Raw genomic sequence first — 14,402 nt, 5'->3', positions numbered from 1 at the left:
GGTTTTTGTTTTGTTTTTTTTAATATTTATTTATTTACGTGGCTGCTCTGAGTCTTAGTTGTGGCACACAGGATCTAGTTCCCTGACCAGGGATTGAACCCAGGCCCCCTGCATTGGGAGTGTGGAGTCTTAACCACTGGGCCACCAGGGAAGTCCCCATATCACCTGTTAAAAAAAGTAAAAAGCCTTTAATTTAAAAAGTAATTTTAGGGCTTCCCTGGTGGCACAGTGGTTGAGAGTCCGCCTGCCGATGCAGGGGACACGGGTTCGTGCCCCAGTCCGGGAGGATCCCACATGCCGCAGAGTGGCTGGGCGCTTGAGCCATGGCCGCTGAGCCTGCACGTCCGGAGCCTGTGCTCTGCAACGGGAGAGGCCACAGCAGTGAGAGGCCCGCATACCGCAAATAAATAAATAAATAAAATAAAAGGTAATTTTAAAATTAACTTGCTTTTATTAAAAATTTATTTGCTTTTAATTAAAATTAAATCAAAACGTCCTTTTTGAGAAGAGGAATAGGCTGGGTAGATGGATGAGGTAGTAGCTGAAGGAAGAAGTGGAGTCAAGATCATTTTTTTAAAGATGCGAAAGATACAGATAGGCCCTGTTTCAGGCTTTGAGCCGTAGGTCTCCGTCGAGCTGCTCAGCTCAGCCCTCGGAGCGTGTGGCAGCAGCAGGTGACACAGCGGAGAGTGCGGAGCCAGTGCCTGCGCTGCTCTGCCTCTGGATGGCCGCCCCAGGCCACCTGGGCAGGGCGACAGCACCTCCTCCAGCCGCCTTTGTGCCTCTGCAGCCCAGCTGCTGTGGCTTCACCCTCGTGGCTGCAGGCTGGTTACGGAGAGACCCTTCCCGAGAGCAGGGAGTGTGCCCGAGCCACACGGGTCCAGAGGAGCTGCCCTGAGTGGTTAGCTGTTCTGCTAAAGCCAGAAGCTGCTCCATGCAGGTGAGACCTCTGTGGAGCAGCCCTGGGCCGGGAGCTGGCCACCTGGTCCAGCCTGAGAACCCTGAGGATGCTTCTGGCCTCTTTCTTGAGATTCCTGTGCACTTTGCAGAGTGCTGGACCATTTGAGAAATAAGACAGAAAAGCCAGCAGATGGACTCCAAGTTACCACTTCTGTTCCTCATGCTGGTGGTGTGGGGGGATGTTTTAGCTCTGAGTGGAGGGCTTCCTCTTTCCAAATCAGAGTTAGAACTGCTCACCCAGCGGGAAGCAGGGCTGGGTCAGGGCAGGACCCCAGGAAGGACCCCACCCCCACCCCCACCAAATAACCCTGCCTGCCACACTTAGGGGCAGAGCAGAGAGGACAGCTGAGCCCAGTTGCCCAGCTGAGCCCCTGGGGAGCAGCAGGGCAGGGCCCAGAGGGAGGCGTGAAGCGGGGGAGAGGGAATGAATCCCTGCCGTTACGGTTCCTGGACTCTCCCATCCTCGCTCTGATAATTCCTGAGTCCACCTTCCGTGCTCCAGGATTTCGTCTTCCTCTTTTTTGTCTCCTTCCCCTGGCAAATCCTATTCTCTGGCAGCTTCCTGAGGAGGTCTGCATGGGGTTGGGGCGCAGCCTGAGTGCATCGTTCTCTTTCCTGCTGGCTCTAAGCTCCCTCTGGTTTCCAGTCAGACTGGACATGCATCTCATGAAATTTTGAAGACTCCATAGGTGTCTTCGTCAACTGAAAGAAAAAAAAACGCACAGCCTAAAAGCTGAGAATAATGTTTTATTTGGCGGAATTTCTAAGGCTTCAAGCCCTGGAGACAGGACTCTCAGCTCGCTCTGAGGGACAGCTCTAAAGAGTGAGGGAGGGGCCAGGATATATAGGAATTTTTGCAACAAAGACCAGGTAGTCGGGACTTCAAAAACTTACTGTTCATTAAAGAAAACCAGACATCTTAAGTTAATTTAGCACTTTTCTGTGTATGGAAAGATGCAAGGGTCTGGGCTCGGGACTTCCCTGGTTGGTGGTGCAGTGGTTAGGAATCTGCCTGCCAATGCAGGGGACACTGGTTTGAGCCCTGGTCCGGGAAGATCCCACATGCCGCGAAGCAACTAAGCCCGTGCGCCACAACTACTGAGCCTGCACTCTAGAGCCCGCAAGCCACAACTACTGAGCCTGCACGCCTAGAGCCCATGCTCCGCGACAAGAGAAGCCACCACAATGAGAAGCCCGCGCACCGCAACGAAGAGTAGCCCCCGCTCGCTGCAACTAGAGAAAGCCTGTGCGCGGCAACGAAGACCCAACGCAGCCAAAAAAAAAAAGGAGTCTGGGCTCACTGAAATCATTCCTTTGGTCTGCACCTCAGCTGTCTAGGGCCAGGATCCTGTGCTTTTCCCATCCTTGAGGGTGGCTGCTGTGGCTGAGCTGCTTTTCTCTCTCCCGGGTTCTCTCAGGGCTCACGGGGCAGGGCGGCCGGGGAGGCTCTAGTGGCTTGATGGCTGCAGCACCCTTTGTTTACTGACAGGGCAGCAGCATTTTTCGTTCACATCTTCTAGTTCCTAGTTCCAGCCCTGCTGCTGACGCGTCTGATGCCACAGGTGTGCAGCTTTCCTTAGGGGCATTTTAGGGCCTTTTCTAATCCTGTTGCTCTGGAATTTCCCAGTAATGTAACTTTATCCCCTGGGTTAAGGTAGGGGAATCTCAGAAGCAGGACCAATCATCCAGGAGAGTTTTATAGTCAAAGAGTTTGGGAGAAATTAGTAGTAAATAAGTATAAAACTAAGCAAACAAAACAAGGAGGAGGGGCTGGGAGTCTCACTGCGCTGACCCTCCACCTGCCTGGTGGACGCCGTCTCCATCCAGGCCTCTCTGAGTGCTACAGAGCGCAAGTGTGTGTGCCCAAAGCACAGTGAGGCCAGACAAACCGAAACGCCAGAGTTTGGAGCCCAGAAAGGTTTTTTATTGCAGGGACCTGCAGGGAGAATGGTGATTCATGCTCAAAACCCCCAAACTTGGGCTTCCCTGGGGGCGCAGTGGTTGAGAGTCCGCCTGCCGATGCAGGGGACACGGGTTCGTGCCCCGGTCCGGGAAGATCCCACATGCCGCGGAGGGGCTGGGCCCGTGAGCTATGGCCGCTGAGCCTGCGCGTCCGGAGCCTGTGCTCCGCAACGGGAGAGACCACAACAGTGAGAGGTCCGCGTACCGCAAACAAACAAACAAACAAAAAACACCCCAAACTCCCCGATTTCAGGGGAGAAGTTTTATAGGGAAAATTTGGGGTGAGGGCTGCGGAGTATGTGGCTGTCTTCTCGTTGGCTGGCAGTCAGGTAATAGAGCAGATGCTCCAGGGATCTTGGGCTCAGCCTGAAGTTACTGTCCTCCTGGATGGAGGCCTTGGTTCTGCTGAAGGGCTCACAGATACTGTTATGTGTATCCCTCGAGGAGGAACCAGGACCTGCACCATTGGTTCTTGGCTGCCCCTCCCTTGTTTCTTCAGCCCTCCCTTCCCTGATTAGTAACTGTTTGAACCTGCCCTTTGGAACGTGCGGAATGTCAGGGAGGCTGAATGAAGCCTATTTCCTACCAACAAGAAATAGTGGACACAGAAAGGCTTTCACGCCCTGGAGGGCTCCACAGGGTCCTTCTGGGTTTCTTGAGCTGTGTGTCTGGTTGCCCACCCTCCTCCCCCAGGACCCTGAGACACAGACCTGCCTCATGCGCCTGGCCTGCTTCCCTGGCCGCCCACCCTCTAGGTTCATTCCGCGGAGTTTCTACCTCTCTTGTCTTTTCTTCCTTGCATTATGGCCACAAACCTCTATGTTCCGTCTGCCGTGTTTAACTGGGATGGCTATTTCCTGCATAAATTATATAAATTATTAGAGCAGTACCTGTTTTTCTGAGGAGTAATTATAAAATACTGATAGAGATCTCAGTCCCTCCACCTAGATGCAACCTTGTCTAAGTACAGCAGCGCCTTGTGGCTCAGCTTGCCACACACGTGCACAATTCGTGTGTGTGCGCGTGCGCACACGCAGAGACTGGATGGGAGCCTTTCCGTGTGCTCTGGAAAAGCTTCTGTGCCTTTCTCTGGGGCATGCTTCTCCCTTGTTGCTTGGTGAGTCTTGTCTTGTTGTTTGGAGTCTGGTGGGCACCTCTCCGCCCGTGTCCTGTGGGGCCTCGTGCCGGCCTTGGGTGCTGCACTCCGAGCAGGCTCTCTGGCCTCTGCCCCTTGCGGCCCTGCACTGTCTGCTGTGCTGGTCACTGTGGGCCACGTCCACGGTACGGAGCTGCCCCATCTCATCCTCGCCTCGACCCCATGAGCTGGGCACTGGCCACACCTCGTCTGGGCCCCTCTGTGTGGATCGGGCGTTCGGTCATACCCGGCTGCCCGCTTGGCTTCAGAAGGCCCTCTTCTCTGGGTGACGGGGAGCACCCACCCCACAGCCAGGCTGAGCTCCTGTCCCCTGCCCTCCATGCTGGGCCGGCCGCCAGGCCCTAGCTGACCGCAGTGACCACCTGGGGTTAGGCCCTTGCTGGGGCCGTGTGGGTGGCTACCAGGAGCCGTAGGGTCACAGTGGCTGACCTTCACCCCGGGCTTACTGTGCGCCAGACGCTGCTACTCTGCTTTATACGCAGCCTCGTGGGGAAGGCGGACACTCAGACCTACATGTTCAGAGAAAGCAGCCTAGACACAGAAGCGTTAGGTAAGGTGCCTGAGGCTGCACAGCATGTCCCGTGTAGCTTGGTGCCAGGTGTGCTCCAGGGCAGTCAGCCCCACAGGATGCTCCCGCCAGGTTCCTGCCTGCTCTGGCCCTGGGCACCCTCACCCGTGTTCCCAGATGTGCTGAGTGTGGCACCAGGCATTGTCACTGCACTGCTATGGTGGGCTCTGTCCTGGATGCAGCAGGACATTGGGTAGGCCTGTCCCAGGACCACAGCAGTGACCCCATGTCTGTCAGAGGGTCAGGCAGGGAGCATAGTGGTATGGGATTACACGTAATGGGATCAGGATTATTTTGTGTCTGATCTTTTTTTTTTTAAAGTAAATAAATGTATTCATTTATTTATTTATTATTTTTGGCTGCATTGGGTCTTAGTTGCTGCGCGTGGGCTTTCTTTAGTTGCGGCGAGCGGGGACTACTCTTCGTTGCGGTGCGTGGGCTTCTCATTGCGGTGGCTTCTCTTGTTGCCGAGCACGGGCTCTAGGTGCGTGGGCTTCAGTAGTTGTGGCACGTGGGCTCTAGAGCGCAGGCCCAGTAGTTGTGGCGCATGGGCTTAGTTGCTCTGCGGCATGTGGGATCTTCCCGGACCAGGGCTCGAACCAGTGTCCCCTGCATTGGCAGGTGGATTCTTAATCACTGCGCCACCAGGGAAGCCCCTGTCTGATCATTTTTATCAAATGAATAGTACATCGTTTACATATATTGGTATATCTTAATAATAATTTGCCTGCATAACACTTCAGAACTGGTACTGCATTGTAAACTGCTGATGAAGCATCTCTTCAGTGTGGGAACAAGCTAGATCTGTGCTTGTTGACATGTGGGGTCAGGAAAGGCTTGGAGAGGGGAGGACGAACCTGATGGAGGTGAGAGACATGGCAGGTGAGTAGGAGGGCAGAGGAGAAGCCAAAAGATTAGGAAAGGTTCCGTAGAGAATGGAAATAGAGTCAGAAAATGTGGGATGTCAGAGTTTAGGGTATGAGGAGCCAGAAAAAGGTATGATAAAAACATTGAGGTTCTAGTAGTCAAAAATGCCGGTTGGTCACAGAATAATCACATTTTTATTCTGTTCCAAGGTCTAGCCATGTTTGGTTTCTGCCTGTGGATCTGCTTCCTAAGAGGCAGATCTTTCAAGTAGCTTCCTGAGCAGTGGGGAAGTCTCATTCACCTCCAGTTGCTTGCACTGTGCCCCTTCAGGTACCCAAACACAGCCTGTGAGCTGCTGACGTGTGACGTGCCGCAGATCAGTGACAGGCTGGGAGGGGACGAGACTTTGCTCAACCTTCTTTACGACTTCTTGAACCGTGAGCCGCCTCTCAATCCTCTCCTCGCCAGTTTTTTCAGCAAGACCATTGGCAGTCTCATCGCAAGAAGAACTGCACAGGTACTCCTCTGCCAAGCCCGTGAGACGTGGGAGGGAGGCGTGGCTGACGCCGTCGCATCTTGCCCTCAGCCACTGCTGTGTGACCTGTGCATCAGGCTGTGGGGGGCAGGCTTCTGACTGTCCTGTGGGACACACGTGGAGCTGTGTGGGCTGCTGCTGTGGGAGCTGGGATTTGATTAAGAAAGTGGCTTCCCAAGAGAGACTTCCTCTGGCCGGCTCTGAAATAAGCAGCACCTCTGCCACCCCTGGGAGCTGCACAGGGCCCCAAACTAGGCCAGCTCGTCCTGTCACTGACCAGTCATGGGTGAGAGATCCAGGACATACCTGCATCATGGCAGGACATTAGGGTGTCTGCTGCTGCATCTGTGTGGGTGGCAGGTGCCTGTATGTCTAGGGCACTTATTGTTTCAAAGCAAATTAAAGGAAATGCCTAGGACTTCCCTGGCCATCCAGCGGTTAGTATTTCGTGCTTCCACTGCAGGAGGTAGGGGTTTGATCCCTGGTCGGGGAACTAAGATCCCACAAGCCGCGTGGTGCAGCCAAAAAAAGAAAAAAGAAAAAAGTAATTGCCTAGTAATATTTTTCTGTAAAGCAGGGAGTGAACTCGTTTCATTCAGCTGGAGCGTGGGCCTCCTGGAGGCCACATTTGCTCCACGGTTGTTCCGGCCTTGCATCTGCCCTGGTGTGCTTCAGCACTGCACACCGTAGATGGCACAGGAGGGCCATGAGGTTTGCTGGCGCCTGTGCCTGTTACCTGCTTCAGGAGGCGGCCTTGTCAGTCTTTCACCTTTATCCCTGCTCGCCATCCCCCAGGCACTATTTCAAAACAAACCCCAGACGGCTTGTCGTTTCTTTTGTCAATATTTCAGTGTGTATCTCTAAAACATAAGGACTTCCTTTTCTCCAGGCATTGCGCCACGTGGTAACTAGGATGTACGTGTGGTCAGCTTGAATGGCTGAAGTGAGAGTGGTTGAGCCAGTTTGCAGTCCCAGCAGCAGAGCATGACAGTTCCTGCTCTTCCACTTCCTCTCCAGCCCTGACTAATATTATCAGTCGGTTTATCTTATCTCTTCTGATGGTGTATATAACAGCATTGTGCTTTTAGTTTGCATCTCCCTGGTGACTAGTGAGGATGAGAACCTTTTCATGTATTAATTGGCCATTTAGATACTTTTTGTGTGAAGTCTCTTGCCCATTTTCTATCAGGCTGTCTCTTCTTTTTTCATTTGTAGGAATTCTATTTCGTGGATACAAGTCCTTTGTTGATTTTTTTTGGGGGGTGGGGGGCGGTGTGCCACGTAGCTTGCGGGATCTTAGTTCCCTGACCCGGTATTGAACCCACGCCCTCGGTAGTGAAAGCCAAGAGTCCCACCCACTGGACTGCCAGGGAATTCCCCCTTTGTTGATTTTGCGTTGCAAACATCTTTTCCCACTCTGCTTGCTGGGTTTGGTTTTGTTTTTTACTCTCTTAATGGTATATTTTAATGAGCAGAGAGCCTGATTTTCATATAGTCCAAGTCATAACTCTTTTTATTTGTTTTTTTTTTTTGTTGTTGTTGTTTTGTTAAGAAACTTCTGCTGACTTCGAAATCATAAAGATAATTCTCTTACTACTCTTCTGTGTTATCTTTTAGAAGCTTTATTGTTTTACCTTCATATTCCTACCTACAGTCCACCTGGAATTGATTCTTGTAAATGGTGTCAGACTGAAGTGTTTTTTCATATGGTTAATGTCCAGTTGACCCAGCACTGTATTGATAAGGCCGTGCTTTCTCAGTTGCTTCACAGTGTCCCTCTTGTCATAAATCAAGCAGTCACGTGTGTATGCATTTCTTTTCTACTGTCCTGTTTGTAATTATGAACACAGCACTATTTAATTACTGTAGCTTTGTAAGTTTTGATGTTCGATAGAATTAGTCCTCTCACTTTGTTTTTCTTCAAGGTTGTTTTTACTATTCTTTGCCTTTTGCATTATTTTAGGATGAGCAAATTTTAGAGTGAGTTTGTCAGTTTCCACATTCTCCCCTGTTCCCCAGAAAAACCTGCTGAAGTTTTGATTAGGCTTGCATTTCCTATAGATTGGGGTTGGCTAATTATGGCCCACAGGCCAAAGCCAGCCCGCCCCTATTTTGTACAAGAAACTGTACTGAAACGCAGCTGCTCCTGTTTACATATTATCTATGGCTGCTTCTGTGCTATAGCGGAAAGCTGAGTAGTTAGGGCTTCTTTAATTTCTCTCAGTAACCAAGTTCTTTGGGTAGAGGTCTTACATAGTTCTCGTTACGTTTATCCTTAGGTACTTGATATTTTCATGTTATTCTAAACAGTGTCTTTTTTATTGAAAAATTTTATTGAGATAATTGTAGATTCGCGTGCAGTTTTATGAAAGAACGTAAAGCTACCTTTTGTACACTTTGCCTGGTTTCCTTCAGTGGTGCCATTTTGTAAAATGCTAGCAGAAGATCGCAACCAGGACATTGACATTTCACTTGCAGTCATTTGTGTGTGTACGTGTGTTAAGTTCAGTACAATTTATCACTTGTGTAGGTTCGTGTCTCCATCGTCAGTCAACATACTGAACGGTTCTTAAACCATAAGGATCCTTTGTGTTGCCCTATTATAACTACTCCCACCTTCCTCTGGCCTCTATCCCTTGACCCATCCCTAACCTCTGGCAACCACTAGTCTGTTTCATTTCAGAAATTTTGTTTTCTCAAACTGTTATTTAAATTAAATCCTATAACATATAGGCCTTATGGCTTTTTTTTCTAGCATACGTCCCTGAAGAGTCATCCAAGTTGTTGTATGTATCAGTAGGACATTCGCTTTTATTGCAGTGTGAGTAGTGTTCCATGGTGTGGATGGAACACAGTTTGTTAAACCATTCACATGTTGAAGGACATCTGGGCTGATTCCAGTTTTTGGAAATATCAATAAAGCTACTGTTCTAATAATTTATATTCTTTTTACTTTTTTTTTCTTAATTTTTATTTTTAACCACGCCACACGGCATGTGGGATCCTAGTTCCCCACCAGGGATCAAACCCATGCCCCCTGCAGTGGAAGCATGGAGTCATAACCACTGGACTGCCAGCGAATTCCTTATATTCTTTTTTTAAATCTATGTATAAGATCATACCATCTGTGATTAATGACAGTTTTATTTTGTCCTTTATAAATGTTACACTTTTTGTCTCTTTTTCTTGCCTTGTTGCATTGTCTGGAACCTTTAATACATTGTTGAATTGAAGTGGTGATGGTGGGCCTCTGTTTTATTTATTGCCTCTGAGGAAAAGCTTTCACTGTTTTACAATTAAGTATGTTGTTTGTTGTGGAGTTTATTTTGTTTGTTTGTTTTGTTTTTTGGGGTTTTTTTTTGCGGTACGCGGGCTTCTCACTGTTGTGGCCTCTCCCGTTGTGGAGCACAGGCTCCGGACGCGCAGGCTCAGCAGCCATGGCTCACAGGCCCAGCCGCTCCGCGGCGTGTGGGAATTTCCTGGACCAGGGCATGAACCCGTGTCCCCTGCATCGGCAGGCGGACTCTCAACCACTGCTCCACCAGGGAAGCCCCATATTGCTTTCTTTTTAAGAATTTTTGTATCTGTGGCCATCAGTGAGACTGGCTTATAATTTCCTTCCCTTTTCTTTTTTAATTTTTAATGGAGTATAATTGATTTACAATGTTGTGTTAGTTTCAGGTGTACAGCAAAGTGAATCTATTATACATACACACATATCCACTCTTTTTTAGCTTCTTTTCCCTTATAGGCCATTACAGAGTATTGAGTAGAGTTCCCTGTGCTCTACAGTAGGTCTTTATATAATTTCCTTTTCTTAAAGTGCGCATATCAAGGTTTTGGAATCGAGGTTTTATGTCCTCATACAATGATATGGGGCATCTTCTCTCATTTTATGAGAGAAGGACCCTGGAGGAGTCCTGCATAAGATTGGGGTTATTTTTCTTTAAATTTTGGAGAGAATTCACTAGTAAAGCCTTTAGAGCCTGGAGTCTTCTGTATGGGGAGGCTTTTAATTAGAGATTTTGTTTCTTTTGACACTCTAGAACTCCAGATTTTCTCTTTCTTCTTGTCAGTTTACGTAAGTGAGTTTTTCAAAGGAATTTTTCATTTTTCCAAATTTACAGAAATTGGCCTAAACTTGTTCCGGATAACCCCTTGTAATGGTGTTTATATCTGTAGGGTGTGTAGGGATGTTCCCTGGAGCCTTCTCTGCTGTTTTCAGTCTTTCTCTCTAATCACGCTTTTCAAAGAACCCCCGCCCCTGCCCCCCACTCCCCAACCCCCCCGCCCCTGTTGCCTCTCTTCTCTCTCTTCCTCCTCCTTCCCCTCCTTCCCTTCACTTCTGGCATGAGGGTTCTGGCATGAGGGTGGTTGGGATCCCTTGCCTGTTCCGTGTCCCCATTGCCCCCAGTAGAGTCCTGGGTCTGTGCAGTGGCCTGGACTTGCAGGCACCTCGTCTCTGTGGCCAGCTGAGCCGAGCTTGCCAACACGTGCCCAAGAAGGCCTCTGCCTGGGCTTCTCCCGTCCCTCTGCGCTCAGGCACCACACCCTGTGACTGCACACTCAGCCAGCCAGCTGCGTCGTGTCTTGTCGGCTCTGGTCACCAGCCAGCTGCACCCCTCCGCCTCTGCTTTTCTGAAACCTCAGTTCTTTCCCTTCAGCCACCTGTGGGGCCTGTCAGCTTTCCGGGTTTGTGTCCCCTGTCCGGGAGCTGTCAACTCGGGTGCTGGGGCTGCACTTGTGCCCAGTCTCGGTGTGTGGCAAACTCTGCCAGCCCAGGGTCCTCTCAGGCCCCCACCGCCTCGTGGACTCGCCTGTGTTCAGGGCTCTGCCTGTCATTGCTGGGGGGGCGGCGGAGGGGGCTTTCTTACAGCTCTTTCCACGTCTTTCCATTATTTCTGCTCACTGTTGTTGAAAATGAATCTTTCCCATGGCAGTTCTTGGGGGCAGCATCTCCTGGTGGTCAGGGTCTGCCCTGCTCGCCTCTCAGGGGCTGTCTGGTTGCAGGTGATTGTGTTCTTGAGGAAGAAGGACAAGTTCATCAGCCTGCTGTTGAAGCACATCGGCACCTCGGCCCTCATGGACCTGCTGCTGCGCCTGGTCAGCTGCGTAGAGCCCGCCGGGCTCCGGCAGGAGGTCCTGCATGTGAGTGTGTGGGCCCCCTCCTCCCTGGAGCCCCTCCCCGTCTGCGTGGGCTCTGCACATTCTCCGAGTGTGGAGTAAGTGCCTCCTGGTATAAGGAGGCTGGAGCTGGTGAAGCAGCACCGGGGTGCCCAGCACCCCAGCTTTCCACCCAGCAGGACCTTCCCCTCCTGATGAGAACCACTCAGGGGTTCTCGTCAAGGCTTGTATTTGAGGCTGGGTCTGGCATCTGCCCCTTTTCTCTTGTCCTGCCTCAGTCCATTCATCAGCAGAGAGCAGAAGTGGGTTTCCTCACTTGTGCCCCACCCCTAGGGCTGCTAGGTCTCCATTGGGTGCTGGTCCTGTGCCCGAGTACGTGCCCAAGAGGAAACAGTCGCCGAAGAGGATTCCATGCAGAGACGTTTCGAAGACCAGAGTTGGCCTGTGTCTGTCCTGACAGTATTCACAGCGAGAGGGGCTACCCATAGCTCCCTGAGGGCTTTCCCAGAAGAGGGGAGGGTGCTCAACCCCAAGAAGCCCAGGAAACCAGTGCCGGACAAAGAATCTGCTGCTGTTGGGCAGGTGTTGTTTGTAATGCAGCTTAAGATAGAATAAGTAAACCACTGGTCCTTCTTGACGGTTTTCCAGCTCCTGGAATTAGGTGACAGTTGTCGCTCTCAGATTCATAACCCGCTTCGTTATGGAGCGGCCTCCCACTGAGAGTTAATCATAGTAGCTGATGTGGCACAGTGAGAGCCGCGGGAACGTCAGCCGTTGCTGAACGTTAGTGGGACGCCTGCCCTGACTACACTGAGCCCATTTTGGGGTAAGGAAGTGCGTAGAGGAGCCGGACTGACCTGGAGCCCGGGCGCTGCAGGGAGCAGCTGGGCTGTGTGCTGGGAGAGCCCCATCGGCGCGGGTGGCTCCAGGCTCCGCTTCGGAGACGTCCTAAAAACAGAGCTCACGTGTGTTTAAGAGTCTGGACCATTAGGGCATGTGGAAGGGGATCCCCTCCTTTACAGTCTTTGGGTCACTCCAGAATTCGGCCACTGCTTGTGCTTTCAGGGTCTGGGTGGACGCACGTGTTGGGTGAAGTATCTCTGTGCCAGAACCTGGCGCGTGGATTTCTGTTGCACTGAAGGACTTTCCTTCCATTTCGTCAGATGTGAGCGGAGTCACTTACAGGCCTCCTTTTCCCTTTCAGTGGCTTAATGAAGAGAAGCTCATCCAGAGGCTCGTGGAATTGATCCACCCGAGTCAGGATGAAGATGTGAGTATGGGCTCGTGGACCCCACCTTTGAGCAGGCGCCCCTCGCTCAGGGCTGGCGGAGAGCGCTCTCCACTGCTGTCTGAGGGGGCAAGTCACTCCTTTCCTCAGATGCCCTTCCTTTAATCAAGCACTGACTTGCAGACTTTTTTTTTCTAAAATATAATACATACATATTATAAAAAAACAGTCTGAATAGAATTGTATGTTATCTATGGCTGAGTAACAGATGACCCCAAAACTTAGTTGCTTGTAACAGTAAGTATTTTTTATCTCAGTTTTTATGGGCCAGGGGTCACAGGTCCTCTGCCCAGGGTCTCTCACAAGACTGTGGTCACCTCAGGGCTCAACGAGGGGAGGGTCTGCCCCCAGGGTCACTGGTGGCTCTGCAGGACTCAGTTCCTTATTTTATTTATTTATTTATTTGTTTGTTTATTTTTATTTCTTGGCTGTGTGGCATGTGGGATTTTAGTTCCTTGACCAGGGATCGAACCCACGCCCCCTACCCATACCCCTTGCGTTGGAAACACAGAGTCTTAACCACTGGACCACCAGGGAAGTGCCAGGACTCAGCTTCCTGAGGGCTGCTGGCTGAGGCTACCCTTGGCCCCATGCCCCCCGGGCCTCTCCGCAGGGCAGCTCGCAGCCTGCTGCTGCGTCCTCTGGGGCAGGCACCTGACCTACAGGTGACAGTCCTCGCCGGCGTGCCGCCGCTGTGAGTGCTGGTTCTAGCCTGCGCTCGAGGAGATGGGGTCTACAGGGGCGTGAGCTCCGGAGGGAGCGTGTGGGGTGGCAGTGGGGCTCCTCTCAGCCCCTGCCCGCTCCTTGCAGTATCACAGTTGAGAGTGTGGGGAATATCCCGATAGGCCTTTTCCTACACGTGACAACTGCACACAGCTGCACACGCACGGTCTCCTTAGCACTTTGGAGAGCGGTGGTCCTGACTCATGTCTGAGCCTTTGCTGCTGCCTGGCTGTGCTGTTTGGGGCTCTTTTGGCCCACGGGCCTGGCCAGGCAGCCGGGCAAGGGTGTCTGTGCTCCAGATCTGGGAAGGGAGATGCCCCTCCACCAGTGTGAACGCTGTGCGCTGACTGGCCCTTTCCCAGTCCCCGAGGCAGCTGGGAGGCCGCGGAGGCAACCTGGCTGCTTTCAGTCTTGCCTAAAACAGTCACGAAGCACTTCCTTCAGCTTGGTTTCCCGTGGCGCGCACGCGAAGGCTGCTCGTGAGGTGCTCCCTGCGCCGAGCCGGTGGCTGAGTTTCTCTCTGAGCCTCTTCATCTGCTCCACAGACTCAGCCCACGTGGCTGGCAAAGGCACCGAATCAGAGGTTCTGAATTTTTGTGGGCTTAATGTTTCTCTAGAAAAGTTGAGTCCTTTATTTTCTCTGTAGCAACTGTCCTGTTTTCTTGAGCTCACAGGACCCACCCTGTGTGTTAATAGCCACCTGTGGCGTTAGTACCACAGGCGCACTCGCGGTGTCTGTCTGAGGGTATAGAACGACGTCTGCGTGGCGCGCTCGGCCGTCGAGGCCCCATGGGAGCTCTTGGGGGCGGCCAGATCTGCGCCCCACGGTGAGAGGCAGGCCAGGCTGAGACGAGCCGCCTTCGAGTCCAGCGCCTCAGCAGACCTGCCACAGCAGCCGCTCTGAGCGTGCGGCAGGCCGGCCCTGAAGGCGGCTCTTCATCCCTGTCCTTTCAGAGGCAGTCCAACGCTTCGCAGACGCTCTGCGACATCGTCAGGCTGGGCAGGGAGCAGGGCAGCCCGCTGCAGGAAGCTCCAGAGCCAGACCCCCTCCTCATGGCGCTGGAGTCGTGAGTGTGGGCTGCAGCGCTGGGGGGCCTGGGCTGAGGGCCAGGGACACCGCCACCTCCTCTGATCGTTTCTGAGGAACTCGCCCCGATCCACAGTTAACTTGATGGGCCTCTTTTTCACGGGAGGTGTCTCCTGGCAGGTTCAGAGAATG

The 14,402-nt window shown here is 51.9% G+C and overlaps 1 protein-coding gene across 13 annotated transcripts in view; it reads left to right on the top strand.

Moving 5' to 3' along the window:
• The window catches only part of PPP6R2 (protein phosphatase 6 regulatory subunit 2), an 80,994-nt gene that overhangs the window by 43,367 nt on the left and 23,225 nt on the right, over positions 1 to 14,402 (top strand). For 12 of the 13 annotated variants that reach the window (XM_033865746.2, XM_033865750.2, XM_033865749.2 and 9 more), the window contains 4 exons: positions 5,844 to 6,030; positions 11,059 to 11,196; positions 12,377 to 12,442; positions 14,138 to 14,250. In XM_033865746.2, coding sequence (XP_033721637.1) covers positions 5,844 to 6,030; positions 11,059 to 11,196; positions 12,377 to 12,442; positions 14,138 to 14,250 — 504 coding nt within the window. The remainder of the gene's footprint in view (positions 1 to 5,843; positions 6,031 to 11,058; positions 11,197 to 12,376; positions 12,443 to 14,137; positions 14,251 to 14,402) is intronic. The other variant, XM_033865754.2, reaches the window with a different exon arrangement.

The sequence above is a fragment of the Tursiops truncatus genome, chromosome 11 (assembly GCF_011762595.2).
Source record: "Tursiops truncatus isolate mTurTru1 chromosome 11, mTurTru1.mat.Y, whole genome shotgun sequence".
In the NCBI taxonomy this organism is placed as follows: domain Eukaryota; kingdom Metazoa; phylum Chordata; class Mammalia; order Artiodactyla; family Delphinidae; genus Tursiops; species Tursiops truncatus.
This window is presented reverse-complemented; position numbering and strand designations above follow the sequence as displayed.